Source organism: Dromaius novaehollandiae, chromosome 6 (genome assembly GCF_036370855.1).
Source record: "Dromaius novaehollandiae isolate bDroNov1 chromosome 6, bDroNov1.hap1, whole genome shotgun sequence".
In the NCBI taxonomy this organism is placed as follows: domain Eukaryota; kingdom Metazoa; phylum Chordata; class Aves; order Casuariiformes; family Dromaiidae; genus Dromaius; species Dromaius novaehollandiae.
The window spans coordinates 26,680,820-26,700,772 of record NC_088103.1 but is presented as its reverse complement, the minus strand read 5'-3'; the positions used below and the strand labels follow the sequence as shown (position 1 = coordinate 26,700,772).

Here is a 19,953-nt window from a genome sequence, read left to right as displayed (position 1 = left end):
CTGCTTATTTGCAAACCTTCACAGAAACAGGACTAATGCAGAAGCTGGTTCAAGACTTTGTTTTCAGTCATGCAGTTTCTGTCCTATGTGAGCAGTCATTTTTTTGCCTGATGTAGACTTCAGATTCATCTGCAGACTCATTGTGCAAATTGACAAAGATGTCAATTTTAAGTAAGCTGTAACTTTTTTCCTCTCTGTTAGAAAGCGTTGTGAGTTGAGACCTTTTTTTTCTTCCTTTTTTTTCAATTATCACTACATTCCTCTAGGTCTCTCTTCTTCATTCTCTAGGTCTTTCTTCTTCATCGTTTCACCTTTTCTAGAAAAATAAGTTCCTTTCAAAAAGAAATTTCTGGCTTGGCTGAAAATAGGCAGTAATGGAAAATTTCATTTGCTTCATTTTTCTTCTGAAGACATCAATGGGATTTTCACACTGATCATGTTTTTTCCTACTCTGAACTCGTAGGCTGAAATGGTGGCGTGGCATTATGAAACTGAAAGCTACAATTGTGGAAAACAAACGGTAGTACTACGTATGTTATAGTGAGGAGACTGAGTTCCTGAAACTAGCATTTTTTTAAAGAATGAGTTGTTAATTTGGTTTAATATTAGCAACCGACAAATAAACAAAGGAGGGGAAAAAAAAAAAAAAGAAAAACAAGCAAATCAACTGATGACAGCTGTAGTGAAAAGCCCAAAGTCAACACCTCCCCAGGTACCTCTCACCCAGCTCCAGCTGTGGGAACCATGCCAACCACTGCTCTCATTTCCCTACCCACATTACTCAATATTTCGTTTCTCCTTCCTGTGCCATCTTTTTGTGGCTCATTCCCCTGCACTGCATACCCTGGGGATTTGAAGAATGGGAATTAAAAATATTCTGGAAAACCTGAGAAAGTGCTCCGCAGATGGAGAGAATATTTTTCATAGGAGTGGCATCTTTTATCTGCCATTGCTGCTGCACATGGAGAAACCACTGATTATCAATTTAATTCATTTTGAAGTGAAAAACAAAGATTACGCTGTTGATGTACTTTAAGAGAATTTTTAAAATTCTATGGCAACTTTTGAATCTTTTTCTTGCTACTTTATTTAGTCAAAGTTGCAGTGTGATACAATAAAAAGTGGGGAGCCAGGGAGGACCCTCACAACGCAGTGATTCTGATGCTGCAGGCTTGTTTTTCCTTTAGAATATGTGATGCAGCACTGGAAGGAAGACTTTATGTTTGGGTACCAATTCCTGAATGGGTGCAATCCTGTACTGATCCGGAGATGCACAGAGATACCCAAGAAGTTTCCAGTGACAACGGCTATGGTGGAGTGCAGTCTGGAGAGGAACCTGACCCTGGAGGAGGAAGTGAAGGTGCTGCTCTGAACGAGGCTTCACTCCAGCCTTTCTTTCCCATCTTCTCTAGCCTCCAAACCCTGTCCTCACTGCTTTCAGCCACATTTTCTCTCTTTAGGCTGTACGGTGTGTCATGGCAAAGCTGGTTACTGCTGCAACTTTCTGTTCACTGCTGTCCTGGAGCTGCAGGCCATGCCATTCTCCAGGTCCAATTGGACAGGTGTTATTAGATGAAGGGTCCTTTTTTAATGGTTTCATTTGAATGGTTCGGGATTGACTGATTCACAGGAGCAAAGTGCCTTTCTCTTTCCTAGCAGGATCTTACCTTCCGTTATCTGCAGAGTTAACTAACATGCAGAGGATGGGTGGGTGAGGGCAGTGCCTTCCTTTGGTTTATATGATGAGCCAGGGAGCCTCTTTTCAGCTGGCAGCGTGAAGCTGGTGTTTGCGTCAGCACCATTGCATGCATGCCAAATAAACAGTAGCTTGCTGAAAGGCTCACAATTGGACTCTGCAGGCATAAGCTAGCTAGTTTATACTAAGGTACTTGTTGTCTCAAGGGCATATATCATCCATGAGGCACTGCAAATGAGGGTGCGCTGGCTGCTGACTTGTAACTGCAAGGCACCAGCCAGCTGCCTTGGCCTAGACTTGCCAGCTGTTTTGTTCTGAGCCTTACTGCTTGCACCTTTCTGCTCCCGAGTGCTGTCTTTCTGCTGTCTCATCTATCTCCTGTTTGCCACCCTGTCCTGTTCTCCCACACTTTTTGCTGTGTTCCTTCCTCTTTCCCTCTCTGTTAAAACACATCACACCCTTTATTTTTTCCAGCAAGGAAACATTTTCATTGTGGACTATGAGCTACTGGATGGTGTGGATGCCAATAAGACAGATCCATGCACAATACAGTACTTGGCTGCACCGATCTGTCTACTGTATAAGAATCTGGAGAATAAAATTTTGCCCATTGCAATCCAGGTAGGTTTGCTGTCATGGTCTTCAAAGGGATACATGGCTTGTTGGCTTGGGCAGCCCCTTAAACATGAATGACTTGGATTGTGTATTCTTTTTATACCTTTCAGCTTGGTCAAAAGCCTGGGCCAGAAAATCCCATATTCCTTCCATCAGATGCCATGTATGACTGGCTGCTAGCCAAAATTTGGGTTCGCTCATCTGATTTCCACATCCACCAGACGGTGACCCATCTCTTACGGACACACTTAGTTTCAGAGGTGTTCAGCATAGCTATGTTTCGGCAACTACCCGCTGTACATCCCCTATTTAAGGTTGGTTTTGTATTAAGGGGTGTGTGTGGGTCAGGGAGCTTATCACGTTAATCTGACAAACCAAAGGGAAGCGAAGTCCTGGTGATAGCCCAGCCATGATAGCTCAGCTGGCTGCCCTGCAAGGCCATGTGCATCTAGCTGCTGTCTTCCAGGTCTTTGCATCTGATCTCGGTAATATTCAATCATGAATATTTGCCTTCTTTCATTGTTTGTCCTGTTTCACAGCTCTTGGTGCCCCACATGCGGTTCACAATAGCCATCAATACGAAAGCCCGAGAACAGCTTATCTGCGAATGTGGCCTCTTTGACAAGGTAAATAATTGCCTTTTCATATCTTCACTATTCTTCATAGCTCCCTACATGTTTTTATCCTTTAACCATCACATATTGCCTGTTTCTTGACCTTTCTACTAAAAAGCAAACACTGTCAATGTAATGCACCTGTAGGCACACAGTTAAGTGCCCAATTTTTTGAAGTACTCAGTTATTCGTATTGGGACAGGGTGTAAGCAAAATAATTTCTGATTGCAAAAGAAAATTCACCTGGTCTCATAGAAACAGATATGAATATAAGATAGATTTCTAAGCCACAAATACTGGCCAGAGATCTTAGCCTCTGTCATCTTGAATTGCCATAAATAGCTGATCTGCAGATTTATTAGAGTTAAAATTCAGTTTCATCTGTTAGTGCAACATAGCCCTTTATCACGGACTGTGGTTCAGATCATAGGTCAGATCTGAACATCTAAACATGATTGCGTTAGTGTCTAACATATACCCAGCTCATCCTCTCCTGGCTCCCCAAGAAACGAAGTGCTGCATTTGCGCTGCAGGTTGTCATGCAGCAGTCTCTGCCACAACATGCCAGCAGCCACGGGGAGGTTTCAGAAGCCCTTTCAAAGAGGGGAGCCTCTGCTTCAGGACAGCTTTGTCCCACTTGCACCTCTGGCACCAGCCAAAGAACAGCATCTGTACTCCAGTGTTACTGCCCAAGGAGAAAAGGGAGGTTAAATCCAGGCACCTTCCTTGACTTTTGTACACTGCTGCAGACTGTGGCAACCCAGCAGAGGCTCCTGTCCATTTGAACAGAAGCACAGTATCTGTACCCCATGCATGTGGGATGAGCATGGTATTAAGAGCTTGCCCGCAGGGATCCCTGCAGCTCCAGGATTTGATTCCACTGTAGGTAACAACCAGCTAGAGGAAAATAAGTATAAACTTAAACTGAATACTGCTGCAATGGTAGCATCATATGCTAGAAAAGCAAAATTTGGGAGCTTTTGTGCAGTGATCATCTAAAAAGTTTTGCAGTGCTGTTTGTTGTAGACGTGCTGCATTTTCCAAATGCTGTTTGTGTGGAGATACAGTTTTCTCCTGGAAAGACAGGTGCTTCATCATCTTTGGGGAATTTGCAAAGCTCAGCACAAGGTGAAGATGTTCATGTCTTGCCATTCTTCCTGCAGGCAAATGCTACAGGTGGAGGAGGACATGTACAAATGGTGCAGAAAGCAATGAAAGATCTGACCTACAGCTCCCTCTGCTTCCCTGAGGAAATTAAAGCTAAAGGGATGGACAGCCAAGAGGATATCCCCTATTACTATTACCGGGATGATGGCATTAAAGTTTGGGAGGCTATAAAGAGGTAGGACATGATAGATGCTAGTTTTCTGTAGAAGAGAAGCACGGTAGATAGAGAGAAGCACTGGAAGAGATCATCTGGAGAGTTTGTGAAGTCCCCTAGGGTGAAGGTTTCTAACACCAGTTTATATAAATAACTTCCAGGAAGTGGTTTAGGTGAAGATGATCCTGTCCTATGGCAAGGAGTAAACAACATCACATTGATGAAAGAGGATGTACTGATAGGTTTTGAAGAGTGGTTAGCAGCTCCCAGCTCCTGCCAGGTTCGCTGTTCAAAGAGTGGGGAGAGCCAGAGACTGCTGCCTCACCCAAATCTTGCTTTTGTGAGGCACAGCTGAGGCAGGGCAAGGTACAGCTGATCAGCTGAATAACTGTCTCATACCTGCAATGCACCGTCTGCCTAGCTCTGAGCTCAGCGGGTGCTGGAGCCGGACTGCCATGCCACTGGCATGCTTCTGATCTGGGGAAAAATACGTAGTCAAACACTCTTTTCAGCCCTGTTCTCTAGTATTCTGTATTTCAGAGATACCTGTATAATTACATGCTCCTGTATAGGATTTTACAGAGTTTAGTGAGCTGGAATTTAGCCCTGCAAAGGGAATTTGTTTAGTAACTTCTTAGTGATGCACAAACCAAAAGAGGACCCAGCTCTCTTCACTTGCCACATGAGCTCTGCAGAGTTGATGTGGAAGTGAAAATGTGAGCTTGGTTTGTGTGAGAGAGTTATGTTTAGAAACCCAGGCAATTAGGTATGAGCTCATTTGAACAAAACCTTTCTTAAAATGCCCTAAAACTGCAAGGCCCAAGTTTTGTCAGGAAGGGCAGCAATTCTGGATCTGGAGATGTAGTGCAAGTCTGCTCCATCGTACAAACGGCTCCTTTCAGAACTGATCCACAGTCTCAGAATGGACTGATTCATATGCTTTTTACCATACACTGGCATTTTATTCACCAAAAAAATTGTATAAGTGGCTTGCTAGACATGCATCTGTTTCTGATCACATAGCTTTTGAAAAATCTATTCAGTAAAAACCAAATGTTTCATATACACAAAACTGGGTGCTTGTCATGCAAGCATAATGTTTAGGTACTCTGGTTACATCTTTATCTCCTGTGCTTTCTGTGTTTTGGAGGGGGGGTTATCTTGCAATATTTCCTGCAATTGTTAGTGCCCTTTTGAGGGAAAAGGAAGTTATAATTTTATGTAGTTGTTTTCTTGATGTAGTCTCTCTGCTTATGTGTGTTTGTTCTTGCCCCTCTTTTCTTTCCTGTGTTTTCTTGTGCTGATTGAGATCTGATGTCCTGACAAAGAGCAGATAGTACTTAGTCAAATGCATTAGCGTGACTGTGGTTGTTAACCTAGATGGAAGAAGGTGTCTCAGACTCAGCTGAGAGATTATTCACAACTGAATATTGTGGTTTACAAAAAGTGCGGGAAGTTCTATTTTCAGTGTCTGTGAACCTTGTCGTGCAGGTATCTAGTCGCTATGATGGCCACGCAGCAAATTTTTAAATGTCTTCTGTGATACTCAGGTTTCTATTTCCGATCTAAATGCAGATGTTTACAAAGATATCCAACCCCAAAGGCCTCATCTGCACTTCATATAGTAATTTATATTTGCATTGGAGGGGATCTAAAATACTGCCACATTGTAAGAGAAGGATTACAGTCTGTATGCATTTGGCACAGATGCCAGGTGGTGGAGGCAGAACACATGCAGAGCAGCGTTATCTCTTTCTGCATCTTTCTGTTTGCCTGTGGAAGCAAAAATTATGTAAATGTTTTTGTGCAGGTATCTGTCTCAGTAAGAACTTTTGGCTGATAGCAACCACATTGACAAAGTTGTGAAGGTCTGCAAATTGCTATAGGTTTATAGCTTATTGGGGAGAAATTGGGACTGGATAACAATTCTTGATCCCATCAGTCAGGTTTTGCAGTCAAATGTTTCACACTACAGATTGCTGTCAAAATACTTCGAAAGAGATTATAGGAACCTTCAAAGCTAACAGAACATCTCAGCATAGCTGTCATTCAGTCACCAGACACACATCTGTGGGAAATCAGACTTCACTGTTTTCACTGCTCTCAGAACTATTTCTGTTCCATTAGTATTTTAAGAGCCTTTCTTTCTGAGGTGAGTTATCCCGGGCAGCCTGTACAGTGGGAGGGATTTTGAGAAGAGGAACTGAACAGACGGAAGATGGCTGCTGTGTGCAGTGGCTCTAGAAAAAACCTCAAGACTTGGTTTCCCCAGCAGTAGTTTTCTGGGCCACTCCCACTTTGGAGTGCACTACTGGGTTTTGTGAAAAGTATGTACGAAGTACATAGTATGTGAAAAGTCGGAGGGCATCAGCCGTTTGAGTGGCGCTCAGGGGCACTTTGAAGTACCCCATGCACAAGGGATGGTGCCTGTATCGCAGTTTGGGATCCCCTGTTCCCAGCGTGAGAACCACGTGGATGATGCCAGAGGGAGTCTGTGCTGAGTGAAGGAAAGCATATAGATAGGGGAGCAGAGGTCTGGGCAGGAGCAAAGCCTCCAATGAAAGAGTAGGGAGCACAGAGGGGAGCATTGGGAGAGTTTGGGAGTGCAGTGCTGCTCAGTATCTTTTTGTTGGGGGAGGAAGTGACACTGCTGTCAGCAATGAAGCAAGGTTGCCTCTGTGAGTTCCCACCACTCGTGGGGAAAGAGGTAGGAGGGTGTCAAGTCCTCTGCTTGCCCTCCCCTCTTTCCTCGTGCAGGAGCTGCCCTCTCTGCACACTCAGCAGCGGGAACGCCAGGCTTGCTTTCTGCTTTTTGGTTTTTGTTCATTTGTTCCCTTGGCCGCAGTTTTGCAGAGGATGTGATTCACATCTACTACGAGAGCGATGAGGTGGTGTCCGAGGACGTGGAACTCCAGGCTTTTGTCAAAGACATTTACGTCTACGGGATGAGGGGCGTGAAGGCCTCAGGTAAAGCACTATGGCCCGGCTGAGTGTAAAGCTTGTAGGGTGCCTACTGCTATCAGAGCTGTGTGCGCAGCATGTCTTGAACTGCTGAAGGCCCTCTCTCTTCTTCGCCCAAAGACAGCCAGTTTTATGGGTGAGACCCTGGATCAGGCCCGCCCTCCCTCAGGAGACTGTCCTTTCCTGTGCCACAGATCCTCACCATGACCTTGAGCAACACATGTAATTTCTCTGTGCCTCGGTTCCCTTCCTGTACACTGGAAATTGATCCTTTTATCTTCTCTGTTCAGACTCTAAGCTTGTTGGGGGAGAGGCTGTCTTTGTGTGTGTATACAACCCCCAATAACTATGTATATGTCCCCTGCTGTTGGGACCACCACACCAGGACTGTGATAGAAATCAAAAGATAAATTAACACCCCCTTGAATCATGTCATCCAAACCTTGCACCAAAACAGAACAAGTAAGGATCTTCCCAGAAATATCTTGCTATACTTTGCTTTTGTCCAGTACTTGTGTCATCATCAAGCTTTCTGCTGTCTTCTGGATGAGATATTCATAATTCTTTCCAACAAATATTTTCCTTTGCTCTGTCTCCTGTCACTGTTTTTCATTTCTTGTAAGCCGTTGCTTGACTGTAAGAGCTTTCATCTATCATATGGCTCTATTCTCCCACCTCAGTTAACTTTCCTCTGCCCTTCCCTGGGCATGTTCTTTTCTTCCTTCCACATGTTTTGTCCAAATTTTGAGTAATTTATACAGCTGGGTGGGGATTCTTTGTACTGTCCTGACTGCTTTACATCTGGAAACACCTGTTGGCCAGTGATATGGGGCAGATAGCTTTGGCACTGCATGCACACGTGTGGAGAACTCCAGGCAGAAGTGTGATGTTTCCACCCATTAACAGTATGCCCTGCTATGTATATAACAGCCTCCTGGGTTCTACCCGCCTGGACAAGGAAAAGACTGGGGAACACCTAGTTATTATCACTTTTGTTTATCTAGCTGTCTCAAGGTTAAAGAAAAGCCTAGGAATGGCCTGCTAGTAGGAACCTCCTGCCAGACCTAAGCATTTTAATGTGGGACTAACACTGAGCCTTTCCAGGGCTGCAGCTGGCATGGCACGCTACAAGCACCCTTGGTGGCAGGGCTGCCGTACTACGAGCTGCGCCACAGATCCTCACCGTGGATTAACCTGCCAGGCCTGCAACATCCCTGCCTGTACTGCTGCCACCCCAGGGGCTGGGGCAGAGAGAGCAAGGGGATTGTCCAGGGGCTGGAAAGAATGGGAGGAGGGTCATTGGGGGAGGTGGTCACACCCTGTGATCCCCCCTCCAGTCACTGTACTGCTGGGAGCACTGGTCTGACTGGGAGCGTGCCTACCATCTTTAAAAGATGAGCACAGTGTGCTGGGGATGGGAGGATGCAGGAGGGGAGGGTGCTTCCTCCCCTCTTTGGGCTCTGTGGCTGACCATAGCTACCACGTTCCTCTTCCCACCCTCAGCCTGAGCTCACGTCTGTGTCAGGCTGGCGGTGGAGACACGACGGCAGCCAGCCCGAGCAGGCCACCTCGCCCCAGGGTGCCAACAGCTCCTGAGGCATCCTGGGACTCGCAGTCACGCCAGGTTGGGGCAGGGACAGGGAGCTGGAGCACAGGACCATGATGGGGAGGGGACAGGAGAGGCAGGCTTGGAGGTGCCTTGGTGTCAAAATACTTCCCTAGCACTGACCATTCCCTTCTTTATTTATATAGTTCTTATTATTCCTCTTCAAAGAGAGCTTGATGCAACTATTTCTGTTCCTCTTTCTCTTGTTTTTCTTTCAGAAATTCTTATTTCCTCACTTCCCGTTTCAGCAGATAAGCTTTCCCTGCACTCTTCCTCACAGTGCACCTGATCACCAAGCCTGGCAGCGTTTTAAACCCAAGCACACAGTCATTTGCTCTTTGGCATGAACTTTCCCTGCTTGCATTGCAGACTGAAGAAAAAGGGAGCATCTGAGGCCCCTGTCTTGTGGACTGTCTGGGTTCCTTGCTGCAGGGTAGGTGGGTGAAAGGACAGGGATACAGTATTTTTTGAAGATATAACTATGTTTTGCCTTTCCCTTAAGGAACTCCAAATACTTTGCAAACAGTGGTGATCCCTCACAAACCTTTGTGAAGTAGGGCAGGATCACCCTCTTTTTTTTACAGCTGGACAGCAAAGACGTGGAGAGTTTGGGTAACCACATGAGAAAACCTGTAGCAGAGACAGGCAGAGAATGTCCTGTTCGCGATGATTGCCGTACTGTCTTATAACTCGTGCCTTTTTAGTCAAAAGACTATCTTGGATCAGCTCGATGACTCTGGGGATCATAGCTGAGTAACTGCAGGCTTTCTTCTTCCTCATTTAGGGTTTCCTAAAATGATCAAGACACGAGAGAAGCTGGCAGAGTATCTGACAGTGGTGATATTTACCACATCGGCCCAGCATGCAGCTGTGAATTTTGGTCAGGTAGGAATTTCTGGGAAGACTGTTCGTTCTGGGCCGGGACATGTATTTGTCAGGGCCATGTCTTAGAAGTGTTTTTCAGTAGATGAGCAGACATTACATTACTCTTTCTTGCCAAAATAACTGTAGAGCCATCTGCAAATCCCAGTGAAGCTTGTGGAAACTGGGTTCTTTTGGAAGCTGGGAGAGGCATTTTGACTCCTAGATGGGTAACAAAGCTAGAATTTGGGGGTTCAAGCTTGTGCATTTGAGTTTTAATAATTTTATTATGGGAAACATTTTTTAAAAGCATTTAAATGGATCCCTAAGACTCATTTCAGAAGTGCTGAAGGGTTCAGGTGCACAGCCGAGCTACCACAGCACACACTTTTCTAGGTATCACCTGAACTGCCTTGGTATGTGCTGGTAGTCTGTCTCATTCTGCAGTGAAACACAATGAATTATGCTAAGTAGCTTTACTTTGCATTTGCTACGAGTGCATGAATGGACGATTACTGTGGATTGCTATTGTATGCCAGGTTAGTTTGACAATGTGCCTGTGCCTAGGCAGCATACATCCCATTTTCAGATGTGGCCTAGGTTACATCTGCAGTGCAGCCCAGTGCTGTGACTGCAGGTCATGTAGCCGCACACACTGTCTGTCTTTGATTTGATTCAGTTAAATATTTCTAACAGTCCAGCCCCAGCAGTGTAGAGCCTATTGGAGTAGTTACCAGGGATCCTGAGTTAACTAGTTGAAAGCTACCTTGCACATGTCTAAAAAACCTGCACTTCTACCTGTCTGTGGCAGCACAAACAAGGTAAAATCTCACTGAAGTCAGTGGGACATGGACCTAGATCCTTCGTGATATCTAGGTAATTAACTCCCACTGAAATATGTAGAAATTGGAAGCAGAATATTCCTGAGGATCTGGACTTTGGTCAGGTTTTCAAAAGCATCAATGTGCTTAATATATTTGATGCATGGTTCTGGAGCTTGTGAGCCACTTGGCAATTTTGAGCTACCTCTGAGGTTTAGTGTGTCACATACTGATAGCTTGAGGCATTGCCTGCCTTTACTGACATATATGTGCCATGAAACTATAGCAGCAGCTTGCCTTTCAAATGCTGTTTCTTCCAACATCAAAGCACTTTGGAAAGCAGACTCCACAGCCAGAAGCAAAACTGTTCCTCAGTTTGCACAGAGCTTTTTTTGGCACATCTTCTGGCTTCAGGGACAGATAATCTCACAGATGAGCAAGGAGACCTTTCCTACAGTGATTATTCCCAAACGCATGCTGCATCACTTTCCATGCCAACCCTCCTGCCCTCCCCTACAGCTTAGAGCCATGGAGCCAGTTGTTTCATAGGCACAGTGCCAGGTAATACACCTGGAGAAAGCCCTCGGGGTCCCTGGCAGCCCTGCTGAGCTTGTCAAGGGAGAGCACAGAGATGGCAGCCCAAAGCTTGGCGTGCAGGTGGGAGCACCTCTAGGAGCTCAAAGGGGTGCTGAGCACTGGGTGCTCAATCTTCCCCTTAAAACAGAATTTGAATCTCATTAATGTCCCCGACCCTGGGAAAAAGAATCCAGGCTATTCCTTTGCCATATCTGTGACCAGGGACCTATCAGAGCATTCATATCTAACCTATCATTGCAACTCATCCCTCAGGAAATCCTGTCTATTAAGCTAGCACTCAGAAAATGAGCACAGTACCTTTGGTCTGTCTGATCTCCCTCAGTGAAAAATCATGTTTTAATATCACCCATGCTTTTAAGGGTCATCAGAGAGCCCGCAGAGAATGAGAGGGGGGTTTGGCATGCACAGAATAATCAGCCTGTCAGCAAAAGAGTCTTCAGTAACAGGAAGACACGGCGTGGAGACAGGGCCCTGGTGGTAGGAGGGAGATGGCTATGTACTGGGGAGCAAGGAGATTGAGACAGCGTAAGTGTGGCCCATGGGCATTGGGGACTTTCCATAAGGCAGGGCTGAAGATAAGTATGGAGGCATGTGTTCGAAGAGTTCTGAGTTTCTTTATGATGTTGATCAGTACCCACTGCTGTGATTTTTCACCGTACTCTCTCGCCTCATTGTACAGTATGACTGGTGTTCCTGGATTCCCAATGCCCCGCCAACGATGCGCTGCCCTCCTCCGACAGAAAAGGGGACAGTCACCATCGAGCAGATTGTGGAGAGTTTGCCAGATAGGGGCCGTTCTTGTTGGCATCTTGGAGCTGTCTGGGCCTTGAGCCAATTCCAAGACAACGAAGTAAGTCAACCTCCCTTCTCCAGGTGGTGGGGATGTTGGTGAAGCCATGAGGGCTGTGGCAAGAGCACACGGACTCGTAACGTTGGAGTGCTGCTCCTGGCTCTGTGTTTGATAGGAGCATGTTTGCCTCTGCTGTGGAGATGCATCAGTAGTGTGGATTTTCCCTTGTTCTACTGGGTGCAAGCCAGCTCTGAGCCAGAAGTCCTATTTTCACTCTGCAGCCGAGCTTCAGCAAAGATGGATGTTTCTGAACTCAAGTGTGGAGCTACTGAGTCAGGACGCTAGTGTGAGAGGAAGAGAGATGTGTAGGCAGAAAGGTTCTTCCCACTGCTTTCCCCAAGCAGTGCTGGTGGAGAAGCTACAGCATCATTTTTCCCCTACCTCCTCTCCCTTTGGTAAACTTGCCCAGTGTCACACATGCTGCAGCTGTGGCTTCTGGGTCAGGACTGGCTTGTGGATTGCAAACAGAGCAAGCCTACCAGAGGCCTGGCAGGCGTCCTCTGTAGCCATTTCCCTCATGTGAAGTGGGGTCATTGGTACTTTGCTGTCTCCCCCAAGGGCTGTGCCTAGAGTAATCCTTAAATGGAAGATGCTGGACAGAGGATACTTCAAATGAATTTCCCTTTAAGAAGATAGCAGGTCTTGGCTGAGAAGCTAATAGTATGAGAAGCCTCATGGGAAAGAGTTACTTAACAGGAAAGAGTTACTTAAAGCAGGGAGATGAATATTGGCAATGGGTTATTCAGTACATCTTTGGAGTTTAAGCAGACTGAAGCAACTGTCAGGTTGAACTTTGGACACTCTTAAGTTGACGTAAACTTCCACCATCACTAAAAGAAGCAATCTCATTCCCTTCTCATTGCCGACTGTTCATTCCTCTCCCATGCTGCCCGTTCCTTGTATCAGCACGAACATTTGGGAGGGTGCACAGTGAGCTGACTTGGGAAACTGATCTGGTTGACAACTCACCTGAAAAAAAGTGCTTATTTTTCAGTGGATCAGCTTCCTGCAGGTGGAGGTGGTGCCACATAAACACAGCACTAGGGAAGGAAAGATGCAGGGATGAGAGCAAGCAGCCAACGGTGGAGGGAGGATGAGCGTCTTTAATTGGCAGTGCCAACACACGCTAGCTTAAACATTGGTTGTACTTAATATTAGCATTCCTGAAGCTTTGGGTATTGTTCTGCTGCATGACATAATGTTGAGACAGAACAGCCTTTGCTTTCTCAGAGCATTATTTCTTGGTGTCTTTTTCAATTAGCTATTTCTAGGCATGTACCCAGATGAGCACTTTGTCGAGAAGCCAGTGAAAGAAGCTATGGCAAAATTCCGCAAGAATCTTGATGAGATCGTCAGTACCATCACCGAGCGAAACAAGAACAAAAAGCTTCCTTACTACTACCTTTCCCCAGATCGGATTCCCAACAGTGTGGCTGTTTGAGCAGATTATCCATGAGTGTTCAGAGGAGTGTAAAGCTAACAAGTGCTTTTCTATTAAGTATGCTTCTTATCAATGACCTTTCAGGAACAGGTAAAATAAGAACCCTCCCCTTTCCATCAAAGCTGACCCATAGTTTAGTTTGACTTGAACAAACTAAAACAAACATGATTATAACTAATCTTACAGATAAATTCTAGCTGGCAACCTTCCAGGTCAAATTTGTTCTAGAAATCTTGGAAAAATAAGCTCGTATTAATCTTAGAATCAATATACGTGTTTCTGTCAGCTTTCCCTCTCCTGGTCAAAACAATAAAATCCCAGAAAGTATGAGTCAAGCTGAGTACTGCCATATTGTGTGTGAGAGCTGGACAATGACAGTAACATGGAATTGAATGGAGATAGATATTTTTATATTCACATTTCACCCATCTTCGTCAGTGAAAATAAATAGTATTGGAAGCAATAAGCAAGTCACATTTTTTAATTCCTTCCTGTTTTAAGGACACTTGGCAACACTGATGGCATATGAAACCAAAGTCTTTAAAGTTTATATATGGTTTTTAATCCAGTTAAAACAAATGTTAAATGTTTTCACTACAACTTGGCATGTCATGGTTAGGATGGAGGTAGAAGCAGGATGCTTTCATGACATAGCTGAGGGGTTTTTTTAACCACTTTCTTACTGATTTCATGTGACATGAGATAGCCTGATTCATACAAATCAAACTTTTGCACCTACATAAATTTACATATTTTTTCTACAAAACTTATAAAGTTTGCTTCAGTCTCTGTCAGCAGAGTTTGCTGTCATTCATATGTATGGGCAAATGTTTTGCTTAGCATAACAGCGACAAAAGCAGGTCCAGCAGTGCTTATGTAGGATTTCTGTTTCGTTGCTGAGGCTGATGTTTCTGTGGATAGTTTATTCTGCTTTGTGGGGGAAGTAGGGGTTAGTTTGCATAGGGATAAAAACTGTGGAGAAGGATTAATTGACAGCTTCTAAGAGGAATCTTTGGATTTGGCCAAATAATCACAGTCCGTTTCACCTTTGCTAGAAACAACCGAGTTTTACCTGTGTTTTCTTTAGACCTGGTTAGGTTCAGAAACTAGGGCTATGGTTAAAGTTGGGGAGGAACACAGACATAGTGAAAGTGAAAATGAGACTTTGGAAATTTGAAGAGTAATAGTTTTGTTAATAACACTTTTCATTTATTTTTCCCAAAAATGTGTTCCTTGTACCAGCTTCTTCAGTGTTTTCTCAATACATAAGAAAGCTCCCTGTGCTAATAAAATAAAACTAAACAATAAAATCTAGCTTTTATTTCTTAATTCAGTATCTAAGCTGTATGCCTTGAAAAACTTGTAGAAATAAGCGCAATATGCTGTGTACAGAAACAAAACTCCTGCACTTTGAGAAGTATAGTTATTTCCGTCATTCATGTGAGTTTCAGAAAAGGGCACTACTAAAATATATGTCCTCTCTGTTGCATATGAAACACAAGTGAAAAGCTGAACAGATTTAGACACTTTATAGTAGGTTGATTCCCACTTTTTCCACCCAGCTTAAGAGTTTCAGCAAAAATGTAGAAGGTAAGACCACTTCCTTTTCTTGAGGAAGTACATTGAAGACTTGCGTGTCTTCCTTTTACTGCAGCCTATGAAAAGGGATGACTGTAGGAGTCAAGGCATGCAATTGTTTAGCAATGCTGGAATTGGACTAGGGCATCAGAGACCATAACATGAGAGCCACAAAAAAACAAACAGCAACCAAATTATACAACAAACTGATGCAATGTACTCAACTTACCAGCCTTAACTCATGTTTTTCCCCTGTGTATGTCCCCTTGCTTCGGCTTTCATATGATAACGACCTGCACAGTCAAGAAACTGCCTAGAGAGGCTGATTTATGTCCTCTTGCAGCTGCTCCTTTTGCTGTAGCCTGTAGTTCTGGGATACAAGTAAAGCTGATGGGAGGTTTGGGGAACTGATTCTGTAGCTTTGAAGGTTGGTATTAACCTGGTTCAACTGCAGCAGAGACTGTGGAAAGAGGTAAGAAGGTGAGAAGTAACTCTGGCACCAAAAAGGAAGCGAACACATACAAATAGTAAAGCATTCACCAGAAAGTCCCCTTCCTGTGAATGGGCCATGGGTTGCTCCCCTACATCCTGCTGGGTACCCGTCCTTAACTGTGGCTTGCACAGAGGTTTCCCCTAGGTCACAGTACTATGTACAGATCCTGCAGGGATCACTCCTAGGTCGACAGGAAAGGATCAGCTCTGTCCGAAGTAGGCCATGCCCAGCTTTGTGATAATTTTACTGTCTGGTGTGCATTGTCCCATGTCTAACAGGCTTTGACTGCTAATGGGCACATGTCTTGGCTAAATGGCTGTTGCTGCTGGCCAGTCCAGGTGAATTTAGCCTGTCTTTTCAACTTGAGCTTCCTTGCTGTCTTTTCTAATTGGAGCAATTCTCAATTGACTAGAAGGTTGAACTAGGAAATATCCCCTTCAGAAAGTCGTGGCACTGGCTCGGGAGGCTTCATCATCTCAGCCTTTCCTCTGGGCATTTGGTCACAGAAGAGAATCCAGCTGTAAAATACCATTAGTGCTAGTGAGAAAGGAACGGGGAAGGGTTGTCGTAAAGGGACGTTCCCAAACCCCAGACATCCTTGTGATAGTATTGTGATTCTCACTGCCACTGAAAACACAAAGTGCATCTATCTCCTAGCTGTCCCACGAGAACTACAGCTACCTACTTCTTTGTAGTCAATCCCCATTCTGCAGGTGAGGAAATGCAATAAGAGCAATGAAAGTCAACAAGTCAGCTCTGATTTTAGGTGCCTCCTTTGTAGAGAGATTGTCAGAAAGTTGATTATCTGCAGCACACTAATTTTAGTCTTCTAGAGAACAGACTCCATGTGTTCAATTCTGGCCACTCAGAATTATTTGCTGTGTTGCATCTGGGGCAGAACATGGAACAGACTCCAGAAGACATGTTTCTAAGTAGCAAGCTTTAATCAACTTTTCCTGCCACAGTGGTAGCTAAGTGGTATCTTAGGAAGTAATTGCATATACTGAGATGGTATCACAGAGTGCTTAGTTTATTTTATTTGTACTATAAACAGGAATAAATGTTGCACAATCAGACTTGGCTGGTAAGTTTGGAGGTAACTGTGTGTCATGGTTTTTTTATGGCCAGAAAACATGGTTATGATTGCTCTGGCTGACTGCAGCATAACACAGGTCTTTGGATTTACCTGAAGCATTTCCTCCTTCGAGTTCAATAGGTGTGCTAGATCTTGGAAAATACCTTCTGTAAAGATACCCAGTCATGATTTGCTGAATTGCAGGAAGCAAGGGTTCACCTCAGCACTCAAGTCACTTGTCTCACTGATGAATCACTCGCTGTTAAAAATATGTGCCACATTTTTAGCCCGCGTGCATTCAGTTACTGCTTGCTGCAAAGGACAGCTTCTTGCAGTAGCTTTGTCTGACTGGAGAGCCTTCTCTGACCAGTTCCTCAGCAGGTCCTTCCCCTTTCTTTTGGTAAACTGAATAGATTAATTTCCTGGAGCCTTTTGCTGCAAGACTTTCTTTGGACCTGTTATCCATCCCTATTGCTTCTCTATTAACACTCTGTGGACAGTTAGCAGCACTCTTTTAACGCTATGCCGACAGCATGTAGAACCTCAACAACTGCCACGATCCAATGGCTATTTCAGTCATTATTTCCTATGCTTCATTTTCCCCTAACTGCAACTATGTGTCTTCTGTTTGTCCCTAGATTTTGGTCTGTGACATATAAAAACAAAACAACAGATTGTTGTTTGCTTGCAGCTAGCTGTTCAAGCTACGTAGAGATCTCAGTGGCCCCGCTGTGCTAGTTCCAGTTAGCGGGGCGCTTGTGTATTTCTATGGTTTACTAGCAACATCTTTGTCACACTGGTTTCAATGTTCAAATTCAGCTGCTGCTGCCTTCTCCAGTCTGTGCTCTCTGCTAAATTGGTAAGGTGTAGGAATCAGATCTGAATGTTACAGCCGACACAGCTCTGACTGTGAATGCAGAGGGTATAGAAAGGCTGGGTAGGCGCATCAAGGAAGCCTTGTCCCTAGGACCCTGCACGGAGGTAGAGACATGCCGTCACAGATGTGATGCCATCACTGCTGGGACCAACTAGCGGAGGAAGGGAGAGAATAGCTACTTACCAGCTTGTCTGAATTTGCAGACATGCAGATACACATGTACTGATATACAAGCATATCATCAAATACAGACATGTAACGTGACAGGAAGTGCAGGTTAAGATGGTAAGCCATCGCAAACAGGAGGAATTTCAAGTATGCAGAAAGTTGCTACCTACATTTGGATTTTGGCTAGACAGAGTCTAAAAGACTTAACAAAATGTTAATCAGGCTTTTTCATGACTCTGGGAATTAGTGCTGCCTCCAAAGGTGGCAAAGGTGATGTCCTACAGTGGTGGACATCACAGAATATGCATTAGCTACACAAACAGAGGGAAAATGTCAGCTATAGAGAGTTGTCCATAACAACTCAGCAAGTTAGAGGCCAAATTCAGAAAAAACACGGGTGTCAGTTCTGTGACTTGACCACAAGGCCTAAGCTTACTTCCCTTATCACTATAGTTTCCTTACAAAGCAAAAGCTGATGTTATGGTACCCAGATAGATTGATGGTTGAAGTACTGACTGTCATCTGCAACGGCAGGAGAGAAGAGCTTTATCAGTGAAAGAAACTCCAGCTAGAGTATGCCTTTATCTGGGGAAAGCTGGGAATCTGTAAGGTTTCTTGGCCTATGCAGTTGCATGGGGATGCTGAAGAAGGTGTTGCTGCTTTTGACACCTTTCTGTAGACCCAGAGGTGTACAGCTGTAGTTTCTGTGAAGTGAGTTCTAACACAGGGTATTTTTTTTAATTGAATAGATATGGAACAAATTGCACTTGGGGTGGAGGGGGGGAGAGGGAAGGCTGCCGAAACAGTTATTTTGCGCTGCTTCTCAAAGATCCGTGCTATCACTTTTAAAATCAGAATCAGCAGAGTGGTTTAAGTGTTTGTTCACTTGTTTCTTTAAAGCAGAGATCACTGAGATTATTTTGCACATAGTTTATTTGAACAAGCTTTCTTCATCCACAGAACAGGCACAGCAAAAGCAGAGGCAGTTCAAGTTTCCAGCTGTGTGGATGATATTTTGGGACAGCGAGGGATGTTCTGACTGCTGACCTGAATTTATCACTGGGGTCAGAAAACAATTTAATATCCATATTAGATTAGTGCGTCCCTATCCCTTCTGTCAGTTTTAGTGCCAACAGTAGTTTTAGGTGTTGTGAATTATTTGCCATTGCCAGTTTATCTTCGGTAACTATCGGTCTCTTGATGCAAATCTTTGCCTCAGACAAGGTAAAGGGAAGGCAGAAGACTTATTTGTTGATAATCTGTTGATGCTGGAAAAAAAAATAGACAAGAATCTAGGGATGCTCTAATTGATGTAGCTAATAACCTTTGTTTATGGCTAGTAATCGTAAACAGATTCCTTTCCAAAACACTAGAGGGCGGCAATAGTATATTAAAAATAAATCTCTTTCTAGCCCTGAGGGGTACAAAGACCAACAAGATGAGGCATGCTTCCTCCTTCTAGTGCCATTCCAGGAGCACTAGAAATCTTGTTTCATTGCAAATGGATTGCACATGGGCGCTCCTAGCAACTTAGCAGGTTAAAGGCTGTTAAAGGACAGCCGTTACTGATACTGAGCAAGAATGACATTACTGGGCTCTTGCCATCTATTTGGTAGCATCAGACACAGCTGTTGCCTTGACATACTCAGTACTTGTGGTTTTGCATGCTGGGCTCCCTTCCATTTGAAGCCTGCAGTTGGCATGAGATGGGGGCTTCTGAACATGGTATTCACCTGTCAGCCCTTGGCCTAGAGGGAATATCATCTCTTATCAAACACCTCTCTTGAAAATCTTGAGATTTTCAACATGGGGACTAGATGCTCTTCAGGTTATCCAGCATTGCTGTCCAGAAAGCAGAACTTTGAGAGTTTCAGCTTTTTCTGCTTCATGTAAAACAGAAAGTGCTCTTTGAGGCAGGCAAGGCCAAAACAGTAAAAATTTAGCGTTTTAGATGGCAAAAGCAGTAGGTTTCATAAAATCTGTGCTTGGACCACAGTCATTCAGAGCTATCTTACATTATATTTCCTTTTTGTATATATGTAAATGGTGGACAATGTTTGAATACTTTCAGTACAATGAAAGTTTAAGTGAGCTGCTGTTCAAGTATTTCCCTGTAAGAGTTAAGCTGGAACCAAATATCCTAGTTCTAACCTCTGTTCTAACTTTATGGCTCTATCCAGCTCTGAATTCAGCTTCTCCAGTGGGTGCAACCAAAACTGTATATCCAACAGCCTTTAACTTTAGCTTTGTGGTGTTTAATATCCAGTACTTGGTGTTTAGGCCCCATCTGTAATTAAATAACTGAGTTACCACCTCATTAAAAAAACAAAAAAAAGAAAAAGTTACATGAGAAACCAATAAACTCAACAGTTCATGGGC

The 19,953-nt window shown here is 44.2% G+C and overlaps 1 protein-coding gene across 2 annotated transcripts in view; it reads left to right on the top strand.

The window, feature by feature from the left end:
* ALOX5 (arachidonate 5-lipoxygenase) overlaps nucleotides 1-14,697 on the top strand; it is a 33,367-nt gene extending 18,670 nt beyond the window's left edge. Inside the window, exons 6-14 of one of the 2 annotated variants that reach the window (XM_064513978.1) lie at nucleotides 1,188-1,360; nucleotides 2,171-2,317; nucleotides 2,422-2,625; nucleotides 2,851-2,937; nucleotides 4,089-4,267; nucleotides 7,092-7,213; nucleotides 9,598-9,698; nucleotides 11,772-11,942; nucleotides 13,204-14,697. In XM_064513978.1, the coding sequence (XP_064370048.1) occupies nucleotides 1,188-1,360; nucleotides 2,171-2,317; nucleotides 2,422-2,625; nucleotides 2,851-2,937; nucleotides 4,089-4,267; nucleotides 7,092-7,213; nucleotides 9,598-9,698; nucleotides 11,772-11,942; nucleotides 13,204-13,383 (1,364 nt within the window). In that variant the 3' untranslated portion in view covers nucleotides 13,384-14,697. Of the gene's footprint in view, nucleotides 1-1,187; nucleotides 1,361-2,170; nucleotides 2,318-2,421; nucleotides 2,626-2,850; nucleotides 2,938-4,088; nucleotides 4,268-7,091; nucleotides 7,214-9,031; nucleotides 9,242-9,597; nucleotides 9,699-11,771; nucleotides 11,943-13,203 lie in introns of those variants that run through there. The other variant, XM_064513979.1, reaches the window with a different exon arrangement.
* Nucleotides 14,698-19,953: the final 5,256 nt, after the last annotated feature.